Source organism: Haemaphysalis longicornis, unplaced genomic scaffold (genome assembly GCF_048455015.1).
Source record: "Haemaphysalis longicornis isolate Haplotype H1 unplaced genomic scaffold, Haemaphysalis longicornis Haplotype H1 scaffold_8, whole genome shotgun sequence".
In the NCBI taxonomy this organism is placed as follows: domain Eukaryota; kingdom Metazoa; phylum Arthropoda; class Arachnida; order Ixodida; family Ixodidae; genus Haemaphysalis; species Haemaphysalis longicornis.
The window spans coordinates 117,850,413-117,870,840 of NW_027526445.1; the positions used below are offsets into that span (position 1 = coordinate 117,850,413).

A 20,428-nucleotide genomic window follows, 5' to 3' on the forward strand; every position below is an offset into this window, starting at 1 on the left:
TAGCCTCCACGCAAGCGAGAATTTCCACAAACTGCTCTCGGCTGACGTGCAGGAGCTGTCTGTACCCAGCAGCGTCGGAAACTACTAGCTCTTTGAAGAGTTCAATGTGCAGGCCCAGCCCCTTCCCACAACAGAACCCTTTTGGGGAAGGGTAATAATAATCTTTGTCCACGCACACAGCCACCGCCATCGTTATTAAAGGACATTTCTGTTCTGCCCCCATTTTGACGCCTCCTATGCACAAAACCATACACGCGAAACTGTGAAACCAAGCACAAAACATGAGCAGCGTGGGCGCGAGAAGTTGGCACGGGTTCACAAGTGTGTTGGGTCGTGAGCACTGTGGCCAAGAGTGTAGCTGGTTGGTCTGCTCTGTCGTCTGCTACAGCGGTCCGCCGTTTGTATGTGCTCTGCGCCAGACTTGACTGCGGCGGACCGTGACGCCGCATCCCGTGGCTGATTGGAGACCGTGGACTTGGTCAGTTGTATGTATCGACCCTTACAAAGAAGCAGGTCACAATGACCATGCACATACATCTAAATGGCAACCAGGCATACCTCGCATTCCACACCACAAAAAAAAAAAACCTTGTGTTTATTCCCGACCAGCCACACAGAGGGCAGCACCAGTTCACTCGCACCTGCCCTGCCGAACGCACTCGGGCTCAGTGTCCACCGGGCGCAGGTCGTTCAGGGCCGTGATGGCCTGGGCGCAAGTCTTGATCAGGTTGCACATCTGGATGGACATCTCAACACTCGACGACACCTTCAGCTCCTGCGTCGCCCACACCATCTTGTCCTGCACGGCCTGCACGGCGGCGGCAAAGTCGCGCTGCGACGACTCCTGCGACCCCACGGAGCTCTTCCCCAGCACCATCTGCTGCTGGCTGTGGCGCGACCCCATGCCCTCTGGCGGAGGCTCCACCATGCACGAGGTTGTCGTCATGCTGGCCGTGGCAGCCGCGTTTCCGGAGATCACCGTCGTCGCTCGGCGCGGCACGAGGGGAGGCGGCGGGTGGGTGGGCTGGGTGCTCTCGGAGAGCGTGCTGTGCAACGGTGCTGTCATCTCGGAGCTGCCCTGGCATTCCTCGACTAGGCGCTGGGCCGCCTCATCGGACAGCACTGCAACAGAGGAGGAGGAGGCGGCGGCAATGAAACTCTGGCATGATGCACGGTGGGGCTGAGCCGCGGTGGTGTGTAGAAATCATCTCCCTAGGAATTCCAATAAAGCCTATGCTGCCCAAGTTCGATCCTCTGAACAATAAAAGTTGGGCTAGTTGGTACCTACTGGAAAGTCAAAGCGCACACAAGGGACAAGAGACAGACAGAAGGGACACAAACAAGCACCTTAACTTTTCAATCCTTCCTTTGTCACCAACTGCTCCCGTCTTCACCTTTCCATTTTGTTGTCTATACTTTTCTGCTTCTTATCCCTCACATTGGTATCCATTACTTTATTTATGTCTGATTTCCGAGCATGGATTTGGTTGTGGGCTGACCTAACTTCTATTTCAAGGTAGTTCGTAACCCCTTAAAAGTGAGCACTGGAAGTATAAACAATCACAATTAGTGGCACAAAAAGATACTATTGATTGCAACAACACGAAGCTAGACCCAGCTTACACTTACTAGACGGTACCATAGGACTTCTGCCGCATCTCTTCTTTACCCTTAAAACACAATACTAACCCAAGAATACCAAATGATGGGAAAAAAAAGAAAAAAAAAACCTGTGCTACAACAAATTATGCAGGTAGCTGGGTATGAATCCACAGCTATGTGAGGTTGACCCTGACGTTCAAACCAGGATCTAGACAATATAACAGGGAATTTTCTGCCAGAGCAATTAGACTAGTTGCAGCACCGTCTAGTGACTAACTCACAGTTCTGACTAGGTTGTGAAAGCCAGTAAAAGTAGCGGAGAAAACCTGCATTAACACTGACCTCCCCTTCCCCCAGATACACTTTGCGGCAAGTAAAAAAGCAGGGGTCACCACAAAGTAGCCACTCCGGTGAAATACACGAAGTAGATTCTACCTGTGTGAGCCACTTTGACACCAACTTGGCCCCTTAGTACTGCTACCTGAAGTCGTATTTCAAAGTAAATTAGCACGGCAGCTGTAATACAGGAGAGACTATATAACGTGCTCACGTTACTGAGATCTCAGAATCTCAGGAGCTCCGTAATTCGTTACGATGTCCTTCCCTTATTTCTGATTTTACACACTTTGGTATGATGGTCATTTCTCGCCGGACCATAGGTGCCCCTTGGACCGAACTCCAACAGTAAAAGGTTTCTTCTCGAATTCTGGCAGGGTTGTTCCACTAAGGTAGTTCTTCGCACATAAATTCGTCTTCATCTGCACAGTGTTGCTTGCACAAAACCAATCTTGTGCAGTTGAGTGACAGCGGTCAAGAACTGCCCTTGAACACTGTTACGGGCTGCACTAGACGTGCGCATCAACTTCACCATCATCCCCATCATCGTCACCACATTCATCTGGCGCAGCAAGCTACACATCTTAGCTCGGCTAACATCGCCAGGCTTCATTAAAGGAGCCATGAAGACAAAATACAAGTTTGTGTTATTCGAAAGATTTCGTGTTTTGTAGTGCCCCCAGCGCTTGTTCGAATGCAAACGCTGATTTATTCACTGAGAAATTAATCAGTTTATGTTAGAATTTTGATTTTCCCGCTAAATCGTGTGTTTTCGTAGCTGCAATGACATCACAGACCGTTCTGCAGCCTAGGATCCCTTGATTCGCGATCCGCCGTACCAGTGCCTCCTCTATAACTTTCAGTGCCCGGGAAACGGACCCTCCGCGGCCGTCGGGCTTCCCCTCTTCCTCCGCTCGCAGGCGCCGCGTGGGGGCGCCGTGTAAACAGGGTCTCGGCCAGGCTCGCAGCACAGCACTCGGCAGGGCGTCCTTCTTGTTTGTTTGCCGCGGCTACGTTTTTCAATGTCTTGAAATGTCGTACTGCTGCGTGCCTCTGTGCAAGTCCGACGAAAAGAAAAAGGCAGTCGGTCTGTCGTTCCACGAGATTCCCGCTGTCGGCGATGTGCGAGTGAAATGGCTTGCTGCTATTCGACGGGACAACTGGGAACCGAATGTGACTTCGTGTTACACAAAGGTATGTAGCCGTCACTTCAAGGCTGACGATTTTCTCGAAGGGAAGAGACGGCGCCTAAAGAAAGGAGTGATACCTTCAGTCTTTGAAGACTACCCGTCACACCTGCAACCGAAACGAAGCAGTGAACGCAGCACAGCTAGCATCGCCAAACGAGCGTGTGCCCCTACGAGACTGCTCGAAAATGATCGTGCTACAGACACCCCCTGGCTGCAGTCACCTGCTATGCCGACCGCTCCAAACCCCGAAGTTCAAGATGTGGAGCCCATGGACACCACCGCTAGTGCCGGCGAAGCAACAGACCAGCAGCATGCCCCAAATGGGAATGAAACTCCGCCCAAAGCTGCGACGTGTGACAAGATTGTTCAAGTGGACAGCAGGTCAACCTCCAGTTTGCTCGTGACAGAAAGAGCCAAATGGAAACGGAAAGAAAGAGACTTGAGAAGCCAGATTCTAAGGTTACAGCAGACTGTGGACAAGTACAAGGTAGAGCTAAAGAAACTCCAGGAGGATTCCATGACTGCAGACATCTCCTACATCAGAGAAAGAGCCGCTGAAAAACAGCCAGGAGCTTTATTTCTGATAGATCAGATAACGAATTTCAAGAAAATAAGACCAACCTGGACTGAGGAAACAACCCGTCGATGCGTAGTGCTGAGACATTTGTCAACGAAAGCATACGAGCACATGAGAGGCGATGTTTTAAAGCTTCCAAGTAGAAAGACCTTGACAAACTACATTGGAACAACGAGCGGTGAGACAGGCTTCAGCAAGTTGGTCGAGACAAGACTACTGGCTGAAGCAAGGAACTTGGAGAAACCACAGCAAAAAGTCTGCTCACTCATCGTGGATGAGATGAGAATCAAGGAGAAGCTGCAATACAACAAGCAAAGAGATTGCTTTGTCGGGCACGCAGATGCTCACCTAGGGCAAGAACAAGACAGCGACCTTGTTTTAGCCAATTCTCTTTTGTGCTTTGTTATAAGCGGCTTGACCACACCGTTTCGAATTCCTGTCGCCTACTACTTCACAAAGGGACTAACTGGACAGCAGCTTCATGAACTGATCATCTTCGTAATGAAAAAAGTGGAAGCATGTGGGTTCAGGATTGTGCGGCTAGTGGCTGACAATCACAGGGTGAATGTCACTGCCATGAAGCTTCTCGGCAATGGCATACTGACTTACAGGACGGAACATCCCTGTGACCACGATAGAATTCTTTTTATGAGTTTCGACCCGTGTCATGTGCTGAAAAATGTTCGGTCGCAGTTTCTGGCACATGACATTGGCCCAAAATCCGAAATTTCTTCTTCTCACCTCAAGCAATTGTACGAGCTGCAGAAAGACTTGACCGTGAAGCCTGTCAGGTACTTGAGCCGCAAGCACGTCTTCCCCAACAACATCGAGAAAATGAATGTTGCAAGGGCAATTCAGGTTCTGTCACCAAGTGTGACTGCTGCTTTACAGCACCTGAAGGACCAAGCGGGACACACGTGCTCTGTGTCGTTTTCAACTGCAGGCCCTACGATTACTTTCATGAATCACTTTTACCGCTGGTTTGTGCTCCACGGCACGAGTAACACCACGCAACATGTCCACCAGAATTTTGCTGATGCTCGCCACTACGACGACGTTGAAGATGCCCGGCTTGAGTGGCTTGAGGTCACTTTTCCATTGTACTTGGACGAACTGAAAAAAAGGTGCTTCCATGACAGGGAATTTCTTACAAAAGAAACATACGAGGCTCTTCTTGTGACCACATACTCTACAGTGGCCTGCACTAAGTATTTGCTGAGAGAAGAGAGATTTTTTTTTGTTCTGACGCGCAGGTTCAACAGTGACCCAATAGAGTCACTGTTTGGAACTTTGCGCATGTCATCAGGTTGCAACGACACGTTGGATGTTCGGGCAGCACTGTCAGGACTAGAGAAAGTTCTGAAGACTGGCATTGCTACAGCCAATGCAGCATCGAATGTTGCACACAGTGAAGTCGTTGTGATGTCGGGATCCCTACCTTCCAACGCGTCTGCTTCATCTTCTGAAGCAGCGCATACTAACCCCAGTGAAGTTGTTCTCATGTCGGGGACCCTAGCGGCCAACGCTGCTCCTTCAACTAGTGAACCAGCCTGTACTTCCCATGCACAGCCTACTTCGACTTCGCACACACTTGCACAAACGCCATCTCAGTTGAAGAGAGCAGCAATTGTGTTGCAAAGGCTGACGGCTTCGATGTTACCCCAGTACCTGCCATCACTGCAAATATCGGCCACAGTGTATGTAGGTGGTTACATTGCCCGCGTCGTCAGTGAGAAGATGAATTGTGAGAACTGTCTCGCTGTGTGTACCAAGCCGGTCAACAACCAGCCACTGCTACAGTTCTCACGCTGCCAGGACCGAGGGGGCCTGCTCTACCCGTCCGATCAGCTTCTCTTTGCTCTGGACATTTTGAGGGCTTTTGCTGACTCTGCACTCAAGAACAACCCAACTCTGCAGAAACCACTGTCTGAGTTAACGAAGTGCACTGTGCCAGCCCTCTGCTCATCAAGGCTGCTAAAGTGTAGAAGCGACGACAGCCATGAACACCGGGTGAAACTGATGGACCTGATTTCAGTTCGTTTCCTCAGGCCCCTCTTGTCGAACTATGCTTTCACTGTGACGGACAAGCATGATGCGCGCAAATATTTTGCAAAGAAGCCACTTTCGAGGAAGTATGCAAGGCTTTAAGGTGCGCGGACTGTGCGTGTGTGTAGAACAAGTTTCTTTTTTTGTTTTTTCGGTGTGCAATAAATGTTTTTTGCCTCTACACGCTGAACGTGAAAGCACAAGTACGAACTGTATGCTTACTGTCTATTCAAACCCCTCACTTCATAATCTAGTTTCGTTTAAATTTAAGGCATTTTGACAGCCGCCATGTCGTCTCGCTTTCAATTGTCGCGCGTCACTCGAGCTTGCCGCAAACGCGACATTCCCCAGCAATGCTGTTTAACTCGAGCCGATTGTGGTGGTTGCGCAGAACGACCGCGGGATGAAACGGCACTTGAGCGTTTTCATTCAGTGGCCGCGATAGAAACTGCTGGTGATTGTTATGAGTAACACAAAAAACCTCCGAGTTCACAGCGCAGTCTTTGGCTAAACTTGCATCAGAATATCGTAAAATTGAATTCCGCTAATCTTTCCACGGCCTCGCTGCACCGCATGGGCCAGCGCAGGCTCCCCTCTCATTACCATTACCCTGTTTGGGTGGCGGCGCATGGTGGCGAAACATGGTACTGGCGCCGACGGCGCTGCCTATTGTTCTCCTCCCCTTTTCCCGGGCACTGAAAGTTATAGAGGAGGCACTGGCCGTACAGGGTAGAGACACATACACGCTGGGGCCGCCATTTTGGATCGCTCGCTCGCCGCCGAAGCAAGTCATTGTATCAAAATAGCGCTAAAAGTATCGCCGCAACGCGGTTAACTGGCGAAGTTTGAATCAACTGATTTGTTTCGCGTTGCTGGGTCGCGTCTGAAATGAAACGAACAACGCGCCGAGCACGTTGACCCAATCGCAGAGGCACGGGACCGTTCAAAGGGTGTCTCCACCCTGTACGGCAGAGTTGGTATCGAGGTATTCGCGCGTTTGTTTACGTTGCTGAACCTAGATGGCGCCACCATACCGTGGCGTGTCGTTTTCTGCCTTTTTTTTCGTTCTGGGAGAAAATCGCTTCGTGAAACATACTGCTCGCTCGACAAATATGTTCACGTAAGACACCGTCGCGTCAATCAATCGGCCAGTGTCGTCTGAGACAACCCCGAAGCCCCGCAGTCCTGTACAGCTAAACAAGAATAGTGCGCGCAGTACCAACAACAGCAGTACGCAGCGGTACTTCTATGTTTACATGTGCTTTCGTAACTTACACTTACCACCATTCTTACGGCTTTAAAAAGAATGTGCCCTAAATTTAAGGCAAATAGCTCGGTCGGCAGGCTTATACACTGCCTAATTTTCGTTTGCTTCTGCCGCCCTCCGCCAATCGCAGAGCTGTCTCGTGTGACATCATAGGTTCTGTTGCGGGAAATGAGCTAGTGGGTCGCATGGCCATTCCCTTTTTTCCAAATTATGTGGCTTATTTGAGCGAAGTTTACGTTAAAAGTGGTGTCAGTATGATTCTAACGAGGCAATCTTTTGAATGAACCAAACTTGTGTTTTTTCTTCATGGCTCCTTTAAAGATCACCCTCTCTCTCTCTCCCCCTCTATCTACACTGTCCCTGCATGTGTGTGTTGGACGGAGAGCAGGGTCACAGTTTCTACTTTGCACGGACACATCAATACCAGCGTAAATTTATTTTGTATTTATTTCGTGCATTCTGGATGCAATAACAATTGACCTCATGCACCGAGCCCAACGTTAGAGTCTTGTTTGCGGTTGTCTGACGCCGCTTAGTTTCAAAGCGCTAACAGGCTATCAGAGAAGGTCATGTTATTGAACGCTTGCAGTAGTGTTTAGTGGATATGCATATACCATTTCCCAACTTGCAAGACACGAGGGAAGGTGCTGCTCTTCGTCATTGCGCCATCAGCCCATTCATATCAACTGCAGAACGAAGGCCTCTCTCATTAAACTTAGAACAGTCTCCATCGAATGACGTCCGTTTCCATTCTTGGCTACTGAATCTACCAATGGCGGGCGGGGCAAGAAGCCGTTTAGGTTGTGCGCGATGCAGAAAGATGCAGCACCACTAATTTCTGCGCTCCGTCGCATGCTTCGGCGTTAATCACCTACGATGAGATTAACATACCTGGGTTGTCCTTGACGTTCTCCATTGTGTCCACTTCGGAGCAGGCGATGCAGTACTTGTTGTGCTGGCGATCCTCAAGAAGGATAGTCTGCGACAAGACAGCAGACACGAGTTACCCCTCACAGGGGTGAGACAGCTGAACCAGATTTGGGAGCAGCTTTTGGAGCAGCGAAAATTTGATTTTGGAGCAGAAGAACCTTGATTCGGAGCAGAAGAACGACATTTATTATGTCACCTTAGAAGCCTAAAAAATCAAATTTTTGGCCACTCGGGGGGGGGGGGGGGGGGGGGGGGGGGGTGCACTTTTTAATCGGTTTTGACCGTACATAACACTGAAACAGCCTTTCAATAAAGTTTTTTCTACCTGAGTATCACAAGGAATGAACTACACTACCTCTTTCAAACCATTTTTACATTCTTGGGCTCTATGCATAACGCGGAGTTTCGTTGAAAATATCGAATTGAAAAACTAAGCAATTTTAAGGAATTTTTATTATCCTGCGAATGCCGAAGTTATGTTTGTAATCCCAGACACGGCGTTACGCACAACTGAGAGCCACGGCAAAAGTTGCGCAAAGCGAGGTGACAGTCGTCGCACCCCACCAGCCCTCCCATTTCAAGCCCCAAGAAGGGCGTTCACAACGATCGTAATTACAGTAGTGGTATGTTTAGTCACCTCCCTTTTGGCATTAAATTTCAATTCAGATAGATGAACCATTATTACTAGCGTGCGATAATAGCCAGTCCCGCTATCGGATACTGCATGAACATATGGCGGTGATGCAGCCTGCGCCGCCACTTCTGCAGTGTCCATTGTCCCACCCCTGCCGCTCGCAAGCTCACTATCAATAGCAACAATAACTCGGCGTTTTATAGTGCAGCAATGAGTCCCAAATGTCACTTCAAGCACGCACCGCACCTCACACTCAAGGCTGAAACACGGCGATATCGCGGGTAGCCCGTTGTTTTTGATGAACCCTCGTATTTCTAGTGGCGTAACTTCCCGCAACAGGTCATACGTAAACCCCTCCACCCCCGTAACCAAAACCGCGGTAGAAATTGGCGAAGAGCACTCTGCCTGAACCACGAGAAACTGCTTCGCCCAGCGGTCATGTTTTCCAATCTTCGCCGCACCGAGATGGCGGTGCCCAGTAATGTCGTTCTGGAGATGCGGCGCTACCGTTTTAAAATCAACTTGCACAAGTAGTTTGTGAAAACTTTAATAATTCGCACAATATAACATGGGCAACCCGACATTGTTACTTTCGAAAAAACTATCCCGTGGACAATTTTATGCGGGGTTTTTATTGAATGATCAATCAATTAAACCTTTACAAACCTTTACATTCAAGGCACTGGAAAATTATGCCGTCAGTAAGCATTTTCCCCCACTGAAATTGACGGGAGCGTTAAAATCCTTGGCTCTCATACTGTTTTGGAGCAGTTTGGCGCAATTTTTGCAATTTTGAAGCTTTTGGAGCAGCCTGGCGCAGGAAAAGGAATTTGTATCAAAACTGCGCAATATGCGCAGCTGTCTCACCCCTGCCCTCAGAGCTTGCTACAAGGGCATACGAAACGTATGAACAGGCAGGGCCCAGAAATTAGAGAGTAACTCACGCTGCAGACATCGCAAATATCGCTGAGCATCTTGTATCCCTTCAGGAGGTAATCGCCCATGATGCCGCTGATCTTGTCCATGCGTTCCCGCCTCGCTTCCAAAACTTTCAACTCCGCTTCGGTCGGCGGCTTCCAGTGATAGTCCTCCATGTTCTTCTCCCAAGATTTTACACTAGCCAACTCAAAACCTCCCCCCGTATTCCGAGTGGCCGTTGTTCCTTTTCTTCTTTTCTCACGCGGATGGTTCACACAGCGCCACGATTGCTGTCGCAGGATTCGACAGGCTTGCTTACTATGGAAATGGCAGCAGAAATCCACGACGAGAGAGCTACCACTAACAGAAAGCGAAAGACTGCAGCACTTTTTAACACGTGAAAACCGTCACACACCGCGCGCTTCCTTGCGTAAGACCGCGGCATGAACAACCACAGGAACAACTTCCGAACATGGCTTGTCCATGGAGGCTATGGCTTGTCATGGCTTGTCATGGCTTGCCCGTGGCTTGTCAGAGAGACTCTTCGATTGAGTACTAATCGAGCAACCCCAGTGCAGATTTTTTTTTTTTTTGAGGGGGGGGGGGGGGGTTGTGTTTTAAACATGTTTTAAAGCAGCTCCGTATTTTATTTATTTGCCCTTAGCAGTTTCAGGTCGCCCAGGACCTGCTCAAAACTTCTCTGAACAACCGCGGTGGTGCAAAGTGCAAACGTAACAAGGACGAGAGATCATAGAGCTTCGTTATATTCTATGCCGTAACTCTATGGTACGGATGGCATCTCTTATCTGCCAGCACAAAGCAGGGTTGAGCGTTTTTGGGCCAAAACAAACAAAAAGGAATGGAGCCGCTCCAGAGCACCTCTGGTGCTCATCCAGCGGCCGAGGTTCTGGGCAGTCCGAAATGACAAATAAAACGAGCCCAAGAATCAGAAGGCGGGAAATGTTGCAGGCTGGCACCGCTGGTTCTGCCCTCGCCACCCTCGCCGCCCAACCGATTTTCTTGTTTTCCTGACTACTGGTGTGACCGTGACACCCCCAAAAAAGCTCTTCATTCTTCGCAGCACGGGTTGATTTAACGTGGCCGCTTGGCCGCGGTTTCCGGCTAAAATGCCTGGTTGCTGCGTGCCTCAATGCTCCAATCACTGCAGAAACGGGTGGAAATTGTATCGTTTCCCGGCAGAGCCAAAAAGGAGGCTCCTGTGGATAGCACAAGTGAAGCGTGAGAACTGGGAACCTACGCGGGCATCATGCGTATGCAGCGTGAGTGTTGCAGGCCTCATTTTGCCCGATTCCAATTCGTTCTCATGCTCTTTGAACAACTTGCGTTGTAGCAACAAGTGTTTGCACCGTGCACATGTGCACTGAGCGTTTCAAGGAAGAAGTTTTCTGTGTGTTCTGCTAAATTTTAGGGCGCCCATAAGCTTCCTGCAAACAAAAAACAGAGCTGGTAGTGCAAGTATTAACCGATTTATTAATGAGGTAATTATTTAGGATATCTGCAGCTATTAAAAATGGTGAGTTGAGCAGAAAAAATTTTTGGGGCATTTCTTCCATAGTTTTATGACCACATGAGCTGTGTACGAAACACAAGCCTCGTAGTGCACGTATATTTATATGTTGACAAGCTTTGGAATAATAGTAGGACCTCTGTTTGTTTTGGCCTCATTGTCGTACTTTTGTATCCGCTCAAGCTTTTTCTCTGTAGCGTCCAGCCCCATCAAAACGCAACAATGGCGATGTTTATCGCATTAGTCATCCTCGAGGGACAATTCTCCAGAAAACTAGCAGCTTTGGTTTCGTTCTCTATGCGCTAGAGCGACTTTTATGTGCTGGCATCAACTGACACCGCCACAATTGAAAGGGTTAATACCATAGGCACTTTCGATTTGGCCTGTGCTTTCTGAACCAGTTCACAATTCGTTCAGTGCAGCTGCCGCCAGTTCAGAATTGGCCCTCGACCCTTTTTGCAGCCAAATCTAGTAGTGCTTGAATTGGGAAACTGTGGAAAGCCAGTATTTTTCGTGGGCGCTAGGTTGAACAGTTAAAATGCAAGCCATGAACCAAAAACGTTACGTGCCTACGTTGTAATCTCTTTGCGTCTGTGTTAAATGCACATTTTCTTGTTCTGACGTTTTCTACAGGCGCACTTTGTGGAGAGCAGTTTCGAGCAACACCGAGCAGACGGCTGGAAGAAGTTGAAGCCAAACGCTGTGCCAACAGTATTTCCATCCAAAGGTTAGTTGTTGCATTATTTGGCATCATTACATAAATCAATACGTTCGCTTTTCCCTTTATTTTGTTGCTGCTGGGGCGTTAACACTTTTGATTGTTGGTGTAGCAGATACCAGCGCCCTGTCTTCTTGTTTGTATGCTCATCTTATTTCGTTTCACACTGTTGTAGCTCCACCAAAACAGAGGAAGCCACCCAAGAAAAAGACAATGCCTTCTGTGGAATATGAAGGAGGAGCGTTGCCCAACCATGAAGAGGCTGCAGTTACAGCTACAACTGGCCCTTCACCACTAACAAGTGGGAAAATGACCATAGCGTTGCTAAGCAGCAGCATTAAAGAAGTGCCTCCAGAAGAAAATGGCAGCCGACGAACATTAGAGCCGAGAAACCCACCAGGGAACAGAAACCATTCGAACAGTTTGTCCCCTTCCCCACTGTGTGTTGAAACGACCTCACCGTTAAACAGCTCCCCAGTGCCTTCGGAACAGGACTGCCACCCACGATCTATCAGCCCAAGCAACCCACTGGAAGACTATTCGGAATGTTCGTCCCCTGCCCCGCTGTGCAATGGTGTGCGCAATTTACAGTCTGCTAACTGCTCGTGTACGGAGCTCAGAGAGCAGCTCGCTGACCTGACAGAAAAATTCAACCAGCTTCACGGCTCACACAGAAAGGCAAACGCAACAATTGAGAGCCTCGTAAAGAAAGTTCACAAGCTTGAAAATGACGTAGAGAATATGAAAAAGCGCTTGAAACTTCTGGGCGGAAACCAAACGGAATCGCTTTCCCGAAGAGTGTCCAAGGGAATGCCTCGTCGCCGCAAACAATCTGGCAAGCAGTTCGGAACAAATTCTCGAGCGCAACATCAGGGTATAAAACACTGAGGAGCTTGGGTACGCCCTCGTCTCCGAAGAGAACTTTTGAAGGATCTTCGAAGGTACGAACAGGGTTGATTCGGAGATTTGTTTGGCGAGCCAGCTTTGCCTTGAAACCAGATGAGTCCGCTTGGCAGCACGAGGATGTGGGTGAAAAGACGCTCGTTGAAAGTTTTGCAAAGCCGCACTTTCACCTTTGGCAGGTGGGCAGTCAATCACAAAGCAAGCAAGATGTGTGCCGTGGTGAACCTGCTGCGAATTTTCTAAATTCGCTGTTGGGTATTGTAAGTAGAAAACTCTGAAGTGCTCTGTTGTGCAGTTCTCTGTTATTTTATTGTATAGACCCGTTAAGTGTTGCATGTCCCTTTCATTTTTTTTTTCAATAACTTGTGCTCTAGTGTTGGTTAATTTTGTCATCTTGCTACCGTTAGATGATCTTCTCTAAATCATAGTTTTGCACTCACGTTGGCACACAGAACTAAGGCACTGTTAATAAAAGCATTGAGCATTTTAAAGTTCCTAGATAGGAAATAATAGAAGGTAGCATGGAAGTAGCTGCCCCTGTGCGATTCACATAACTTATTTAAATGGAAGAGGTGGAGTGCATTAGTTATTTGCTTTTCCCTTGCAACACACTTCTAACAAAGCAGATCAATTCTTCAGTGCTCTGTGATTGTGCTTTAAGGCAAGAATGGAATTTTTACAGACCACTTTGCTTGGCAAAGGTGCAATGTTAGAGCACGCTTGTGCCAAAGACAATGCACCCACACCACCCAATTGTACAAAAATTCTGAGAATTGCTTACTTCCAACGTTTACCGTCTCATACATGGAACAAATTACTAAGAGTTATTGTCCCGACACTGCAATTTGGGTTAAAAAGTGCTTTGTCACTGCTTCATCATGTAGTGTAGAAAAGGAAAACAACGGTTCTAAGCAATTCAAGGGTTTATGCATCGCTTGGAGCCATCATTTTCTTTTTTTTTACACTAGCAGAGCACTGTGTTTTTTTTCAGCACTTGCATGCTCACAGGAAGTTCCAAACCAAGGAATACATGTGTACATTTCTTTTCCCATTGCCACGCAGTTTGAAAACTGCCTGCCACTTTATAGAATACGGCCCCAGATAACATAAATCTGGAATCGCAGTGCTAGCGTAGATACCACCACCGCACTAATTGCAATGATCGCCCCCAAGATCAATGTGTATGCCAACACTATGCGGTACAGCAAGGCGACACCCTCGCCACTTGCTTGGCACAAAAGCACGCCACCCACCACCACCACCACCGTGCAGAAATGTCACATTGTTGGGGTTATACTACATGATGAGGCTATACCTGGACTAGGAGTTGTAGTGCAGCAGAGGTGTTAATTTAGACCACCTGGGGACCTTAACCTTGCCACACAACCTCAACACCTAGGTGATTTCACTTTACTCCAGTCCTTTCTTTGCATCCATCAGAGAAACAACCATTGCACTTGGGACTGAATCTGCACCCTTAGTGCTCAACAGCAAAGTTACCCGCTAAGCAATTGCAGACACAAGACCCGATCATGTACCTGTTGTCTTTATCATAATGGTAACCAAATTCACAAAAACAAACAAAAAACACCCACAAATGACCCTCAACAGGGTTTGCAAAATCCTGATGTGCAATGCTCCTGTGCAAAAATAAGTAGTGTTTCCAGCATACGGAGGAACTCTTAGTCTTGGGAATGCATTGATAGCAAGAGTGACAGTAGTTTCCCTCTTCCAGACCTATGGACAACTCTGTCCGCAGTTAACGCTTGCAAAGACGCCTTTTGCTTTTTGACAAATGCCTCGCCCTAGAGGGCGACAGGCAGGTGCGCTATTCCAGCAAAGGAACGACGGCAAAAAGCAGCCACTCCTAAAGCACACACTCTGATTGCCACTGCGTTGCTTGTGGCATCAGCTGTTAAAGGTGCTTTAGCTCATGTCCGTGAGCAGAGCTATGGCAACTGTGCCTCCCGTTTTAACAAGTGCGTGTTAAGCAATTTGTTGATATCAACTGCTTACTTTAGTTACTGTCTTGGTGGCTGCCACGCAGGTCAATCATTCATTACCACGCCGCAGTATGTCACAGACAGGCATAGTTGTCTCACTACCCCTTTTGCTGCAAAAACAAGGTTTCCAGTAGGCACCAACTGTGAATTGAACCAACCCTAGGATGGTAAACTGAGAACAGCAAGGCTCTCTCATTACGACTGAATCTGGCACATCAGGGTTTGGGTCAGCCAGTCAACGATCACTTGTGCTGGCTGCTTGATATTTTAAAAACCAGTACTTGACCAGGGTGTCTACCAACCTGGAAAATAGGGAAAACCTGGAATTCTCAGGGATTTTGAACAGTCTGGAAAAACTCGGGGAAAACTCATAGAATTTGTCCTTCTATCAGGGAAAATTAGCTGTACTTTATAAAGGAAGTAAAATTCACAGTAATGCTGGCTCAAGTAACAGCACGTCAAAAGTGGACAGCCCTCCGGAGCCGTCGCTGATGGTGCCGTCTGAAGTCCTTGGTTTCAGTGAGAACTAGCTTCATACAGCTTGCAGTCACTCCCCCCTCCCCCCCCTGACCCCCTGTACGCTCCCCTTGCGTTCTGGCGCGTTTCCCAGACTCCCGAAAGGTGGAAGAAGACGTTGCGTGCCGCGATAGCTTGTTGGGGCAGCATAAGGGAGTCTACAGGGACAGTAGTCTTTCAATCCTATGCTGGAACACCTGTCCCCGTCTCCTGCATTTTCTAGCTAGTTGATGCACATTGCAAATCTGAGTTGTGAATCTGGCGTAATAATAAAAACACATTTCTCTTAATTTCCAACTTTAAAAGTTCGCAGCTGTGTTCAAAATACTTCTTGTGTGTCAAATATAGACATTGTACCCCGTTTCAAGAGTTACTTTTAAATGCAAGCCGGCACTATATTCAGCTGCTTAGAAAGACAGCATGTTTCGGCTTCGTAGCTTTCGCTGTGCGCCAAAAGAACTTTACACGGAGTCACAATAGTGGGGTGCAGTTGAGGTTTGATTTCCAATGTGAATCCCAAATACTCTTCCCGCTTATCCTGCACAGCGCTTTGATGCTAGAAGTATGGTTTCATTTAAGGGCACCTAATGTGATGGTGTTTGAGATGCAGGTGTCCCTCATCCAAACCCCCCCCCCCCCCCCCCCCCCAAAAAAAAAAAAAAACTCTTTGAAGCAGTGAAATACAGCACTGAGGCATTGAGTGCGAGCTGAGAACATGGCTATTTCATTCACTGCGAATTTTACTACGACTCTGCTATGTTTTCTTTTTGAATGACATAAAATTACTGGTTTGCATTCAACTTTATTAGGTCATATTTTATTTTATAAGGCGCTTTTTAGAGGGTGACAGCAACCGGTGAACTGGTGTCAGCCCGTGTTGACGTATAACAGAGTTCTGTGTCACTCAGGGAATTTATCAAAAAGACTCGGGGAAAACCTGGAAAACTCGGGAAATTTCAAAATGTCAATTTGGTAGACACCCTGTTGACATACTGGTGAAGTAGTGATGGCAGTAACTCTGCATTCAGTGCATCATTTCCTTGTTCGGAGTACACAACAGTAACTGGAAATGACCCAGTCTGTAACTTGCATGCCCAACTGTTAACAAAATCCAAAACACCAAGAGCTGTTCAACAAAAGAGCTCGAGACTACAAAGAACGCAAGTGGTGAAGCCATTGAGCTACCATTACTGAACAACAGGTACAAAGCGAATCCGACATGCCAAATATCCAAAGCATTCGAATTTATTTACTTCATTGTTGGCCCAAAGCTTACATGGGCAAAAAAAGCGTGTTGCAATAAGAGAGAGAGGAAAAAAAAGACACTCTTGGCGAAAGGAGAGGAAGGCAGTGAAGAGTGATGTTTCCTTTGTACACTGAGATGACTCCTTCCTCTTGAGCCTAGGGGGCGGTTACCCGCTGCAGGTGTTCATAGCCAGCGGCAACTATAAATGCGAAGGTTGGGTTGTTTTCCAGGTCCTGCAGGTCTGGTATCGCCAGCAGCTCATCCAACGAAGGCAGGAATGTGGTCAGGTCTATGCCTGCATTGGATACAACATGCAGGGGAAAAAAAAGAGCCATAAGCAGTGGTTGCACCCGTACAGATTTACCAGTTCTAAACTGCACAATGCCTGCCACTCCATGTAGTGAAGCATCTTGCTAGTTTCTCTTTTTTGAGCTGCTACAAACAGACAGCATGTCAACTAAAGCTTTGCTTTAAAGTTACTGAATTCTCCCAAATTATGTTCCTTCTTACTCAACCAGTTTCTCCCGTATCATAAATGCACTGAGCTTCGGGAAAATTTATCATAAATGGCGCTTCATTAGAAGAATGATTGATTATGAGGTTTAGCGTGCTGACGCTGCACAGGTGACGAGGTGCGCTGTAGTGAAAAGCTCCCATGGATTAATTTTTGACCGCCTGGGGGGAATCTTTAACGTGCGCCGAAATCTTGAACACACGGGTGTTTTTGCTTGTTGCATCCATCAGAATGGTGGTAGCTGCAGCCGGGAATTGAACTCGCGTTCATTAGAGGAAGTTGGCTTTCTGAATGGCAGCAGTATGAAGTGAAAAGTATGCTGCCAAGTACACCACCTTAAGGAAGTCCAACAACAATTTGGAGTGTTGCATACCACCACCTTTAGTGGCAACTGCAAACTGCCCATATTGTAAGATATTGGAACACTACCGGAGGAGGCCCTTCAAAACACAATGCAAGCACCTGAAGAGAAATAAAACCATGCAAAAAAAAAAAAAAAAAAGCACACATATGCACGCATACACAACTGAAGTTCTACAAAGGGATGGAAATAAGGGCCTTCTCAGCTCTCCTTCAACAAAGACTGGTTACCCCTTCCTCCACACCACGGCCATCAAAACAAGCAAGACGAGAAGTAACCTACGAGACAAGCTGCTAGAGCCTGCTTGCACTGCAAATACATAGGCGACCAAGGTAGGCTGTAATGACAGCTGTTGCTTCCAAGTTTTTGCTGAAAATGAAATTTCGGCAAAATATGCCAGTGTAGCATGCGGGATAATGTTCACGAGAATTTTTCGGCCAAAGGTAGATAAAAGAAGTTAAAGGGCTCTGTCTTTCACCAATCCCCACTAAGCAGGGAGGGCGGGTTCAACCTGTACAGCACTCCGCACTGAGCAATCTTGCATGCGAAGTCTGCCTATGAAAGAAAAGCCAAGAAAGAAATGCACAGAGATGCGTGCTCAGACAAAGACACTTTCACCTACGAGTCACGGCCCCGTGGCCACTTTGAAAGCTTGCAACCTTTACACTGACGTATAAAGAAGTCTGCACTGAGCAGGATTCAAACATGCACCAGCACTGAGAGCATGTAAGGGGCTTACACCGGCTAAGTCATTGCAGCTTACCTACGCTTGCTTTTGTTTTGGGAGGCACTGGTGCAGGATGTCAACAGAAAAGTACGTGGTGCCACCTATGCACTGCTGCTGTCACTTAAAGCAGCACCATTTGAGGCCTTGTCAGTAAAGCTTCGAAAGAAAAGAATGAGACAATGCACCATTTCGTGCGTGCTCTGCAAGCGAACGTGCCAAATGTGACCCCGTGCATCCTTTTCCTCGATCCCTCCCCTCACTTCAGACATAAGTGAACTATCCCGCAGTGGTGGCAAAATTGGGAGCACAGGAGGAGAGTGCTCACCCCGCGAGAGGGCCAGGTCGGCTACCCTGAAGAGCAGCAGCTCAGGCAGGAGGCTCACGGGGTCGTCGGTCTTCAGATCTTCCCACCTGGGAGAAGGGAACGAGAGAGCGAGAACCGGTGAATGCCACGGAAGGGGGAGGGCAAAGAAAACAGAGCCTCTCAAACTGCAAAAGTGTCACATGTCTTGAATTGAGGCCGACCACGAGTGAGTATGACACATCAGGTGCCAATTTAGCCTGATGCACAAAGACGTATCAATATCGTGCTTAGTGGCATAATGCACAGTTTTTTTAGGCCATGCAAAAAATTAAAAGCACGAGCATACCGCCCCAGTGGGATTACAATGTTTTATGCAAGAAAGCTGGTGCCTTCTGACACTTCTCTTTTTTTTTTAATGTGAACTAATTTAGTCACAGCTGAACGTTAAGCTGAATTCTTTGTGGCCCAGAAACGTTTGTCACGGCCTAGAAAATTTTGACAAAGAAACTGGAGCCCTGCCCCACTGAACCAGCACAGTAAAGCAGATAATACTGTAACACCAGCCACTACAATAACTACTTCAGCAGGTTTTGCTAAACATTGCCCATTGTAGCACGTACTACTGATATCCTTCAAGTGTACAAAAACATCAGAAGGCAGCAAGCCATGATGCCAGAGGTTTCCACCACTTGTACGTTGCGCCTAAAACTTTAGTGCCTACACACTAAAAAACAGACATGCTCCCTCAAAAACACAAAGTTAAAGGAGCCATGAAGAGAAAACAAAAGTTTGTTTTATTCGAAAGATTAGGTGTTTCATGGTACCCCAAGCGCTTTCCCGGAAGCAAATGATGCTTTATTCACTGAGAAATAAGGCAATTTAAGCCAAAATTTTAAATCTCCCGCTAAAATTGCACATTCCGTGACGTGAACAATGGCGTCATACGAGCCGGTCCATGAAATAGATACTTAGTAGTATGTCGACTCCATATAGCACCCACACGCGGGAGTCGACCGAGACGGCGGCCATTTTAAAAATACTAGTAAAACCTAGTGCACCCGCAGCCCTAGTCATGGAATCGCCTGATCCGGAGAACAAAACTCTCGCCGAGGAGCTCGGGCTTGCATTTAACAACCTCACACCACTTGAACGCTCAATGCTTCTCAGTGCACGAGCGGCAAGAGTTGTGGGATACACGGTGGACGGGAAAGCAACCAGTCCGCGATAGCCACAACAGACGAACGCCCTGCCGTCGGCACCGCTGCCTCGTCAGCCCCGTCGCGACGGACGAATACAGACTGGTACGTATGTGCCGTATTTTTATTACGGTTAATAATAGTTCAATTTCAGTAGCAGTATCGCTTATGCCAGTTGGCCGGTGTCGTGTATGGAAAGCCGTTCGCGCGAGCTCTCTGCTTCGACCAGAAAGATACGAGCGTCAATGCGCGGTGTTTATGGCATTTTTTTCCCCCAAGGTCAGAGCGCTTTGACGAAGTCGGCGACAAGCGCCAGCATGTTCCAGGAGTGAGCAAACGCAAGGGTCCCTGCCGTAATCACTCCCTCGGAAATGAAGCGAGCACACTCGTACTTCCTTTAGCTCTCTTTCTCCTCCGTTTGCAAAGTTCACAAAACGTAGCCACTTGCTTCGCCGAGGTTCGTCGTTGGGCAGCACATGAAAGGAGATCTCCTCACCGGGGATGTTGCACTCCCTCGACGATTTGCCCGTACTACATGGGCATTTCAAAACGCAGCAACGAAATTTCATTGTAAAGTACTCGAACAAACTGAAGTTTTCAGTGGTTGTAAACTGGAAACGAGCTCCTAACAATAGCAGCAAGCCAACACCATTCCGAAACTGCGACGACTGTCACTATCTCGTCGCTGCTTGCTGTTCCTTACTCCCCTCGTTTCTATTTTTACCTTTGCTGGTTGGCGATATGACGGCCAACCTCCTGTGAAGGGATTACGATACCAAGCAAGGTCGCGGCTGTGCGTGCTGGGACGGTTCGTTGGCCCCTAAGAGCCTCGAACCCGAAATTTCGTCTGCACGACATCTGCGCGACCCGAAATTTCGTCTGCGCGAGATGTCGAGCTCGGCGGGCGGTAGT

At 47.9% G+C, this 20,428-nt stretch overlaps 4 protein-coding genes across 4 annotated transcripts in view; 2 read left to right on the plus strand and 2 right to left on the minus strand.

The window, feature by feature from the left end:
- Window positions 1–569: 569 nt before the first annotated feature.
- On the minus strand, window positions 570–10,029 carry LOC144150031 (protein ZNRD2-like). Its single transcript, XM_077681825.1, has 3 exons — window positions 9,527–10,029; window positions 7,910–7,997; window positions 570–1,122 (listed from the first exon to the last, which is right to left on the minus strand). Exons 1-3 carry the CDS (start codon window positions 9,674–9,676, stop codon window positions 632–634), a joined length of 729 nt encoding a protein of 242 aa, XP_077537951.1. The 5' UTR covers window positions 9,677–10,029; the 3' UTR covers window positions 570–631.
- Window positions 2,929–6,477, plus strand: LOC144150030 (uncharacterized). The gene has a single exon (XM_077681824.1). The coding sequence runs from the start codon at window positions 2,971–2,973 to the stop codon at window positions 5,851–5,853; it is 2,883 nt and encodes a 960-aa protein (XP_077537950.1). The 5' UTR covers window positions 2,929–2,970; the 3' UTR covers window positions 5,854–6,477.
- A 133-nt stretch (window positions 10,030–10,162) lies between the features above and the next one.
- LOC144148734 (uncharacterized) lies at window positions 10,163–15,777 on the plus strand. Its single transcript, XM_077680255.1, has 3 exons — window positions 10,163–10,780; window positions 11,662–11,755; window positions 11,922–15,777. The coding sequence occupies exons 1-3, from the start codon at window positions 10,628–10,630 to the stop codon at window positions 12,632–12,634; spliced, it is 960 nt and encodes a 319-aa protein (XP_077536381.1). The 5' UTR covers window positions 10,163–10,627; the 3' UTR covers window positions 12,635–15,777.
- A 611-nt stretch (window positions 15,778–16,388) lies between these two features.
- Window positions 16,389–20,428, minus strand: part of Nup133 (nuclear pore complex protein Nup133) — a 63,317-nt gene continuing 59,277 nt past the window's right edge. The window contains 2 exon segments of the mRNA XM_077681703.1: window positions 16,389–16,709; window positions 18,342–18,427. Coding sequence (XP_077537829.1) covers window positions 16,570–16,709; window positions 18,342–18,427 — 226 coding nt within the window. The 3' untranslated portion in view covers window positions 16,389–16,569.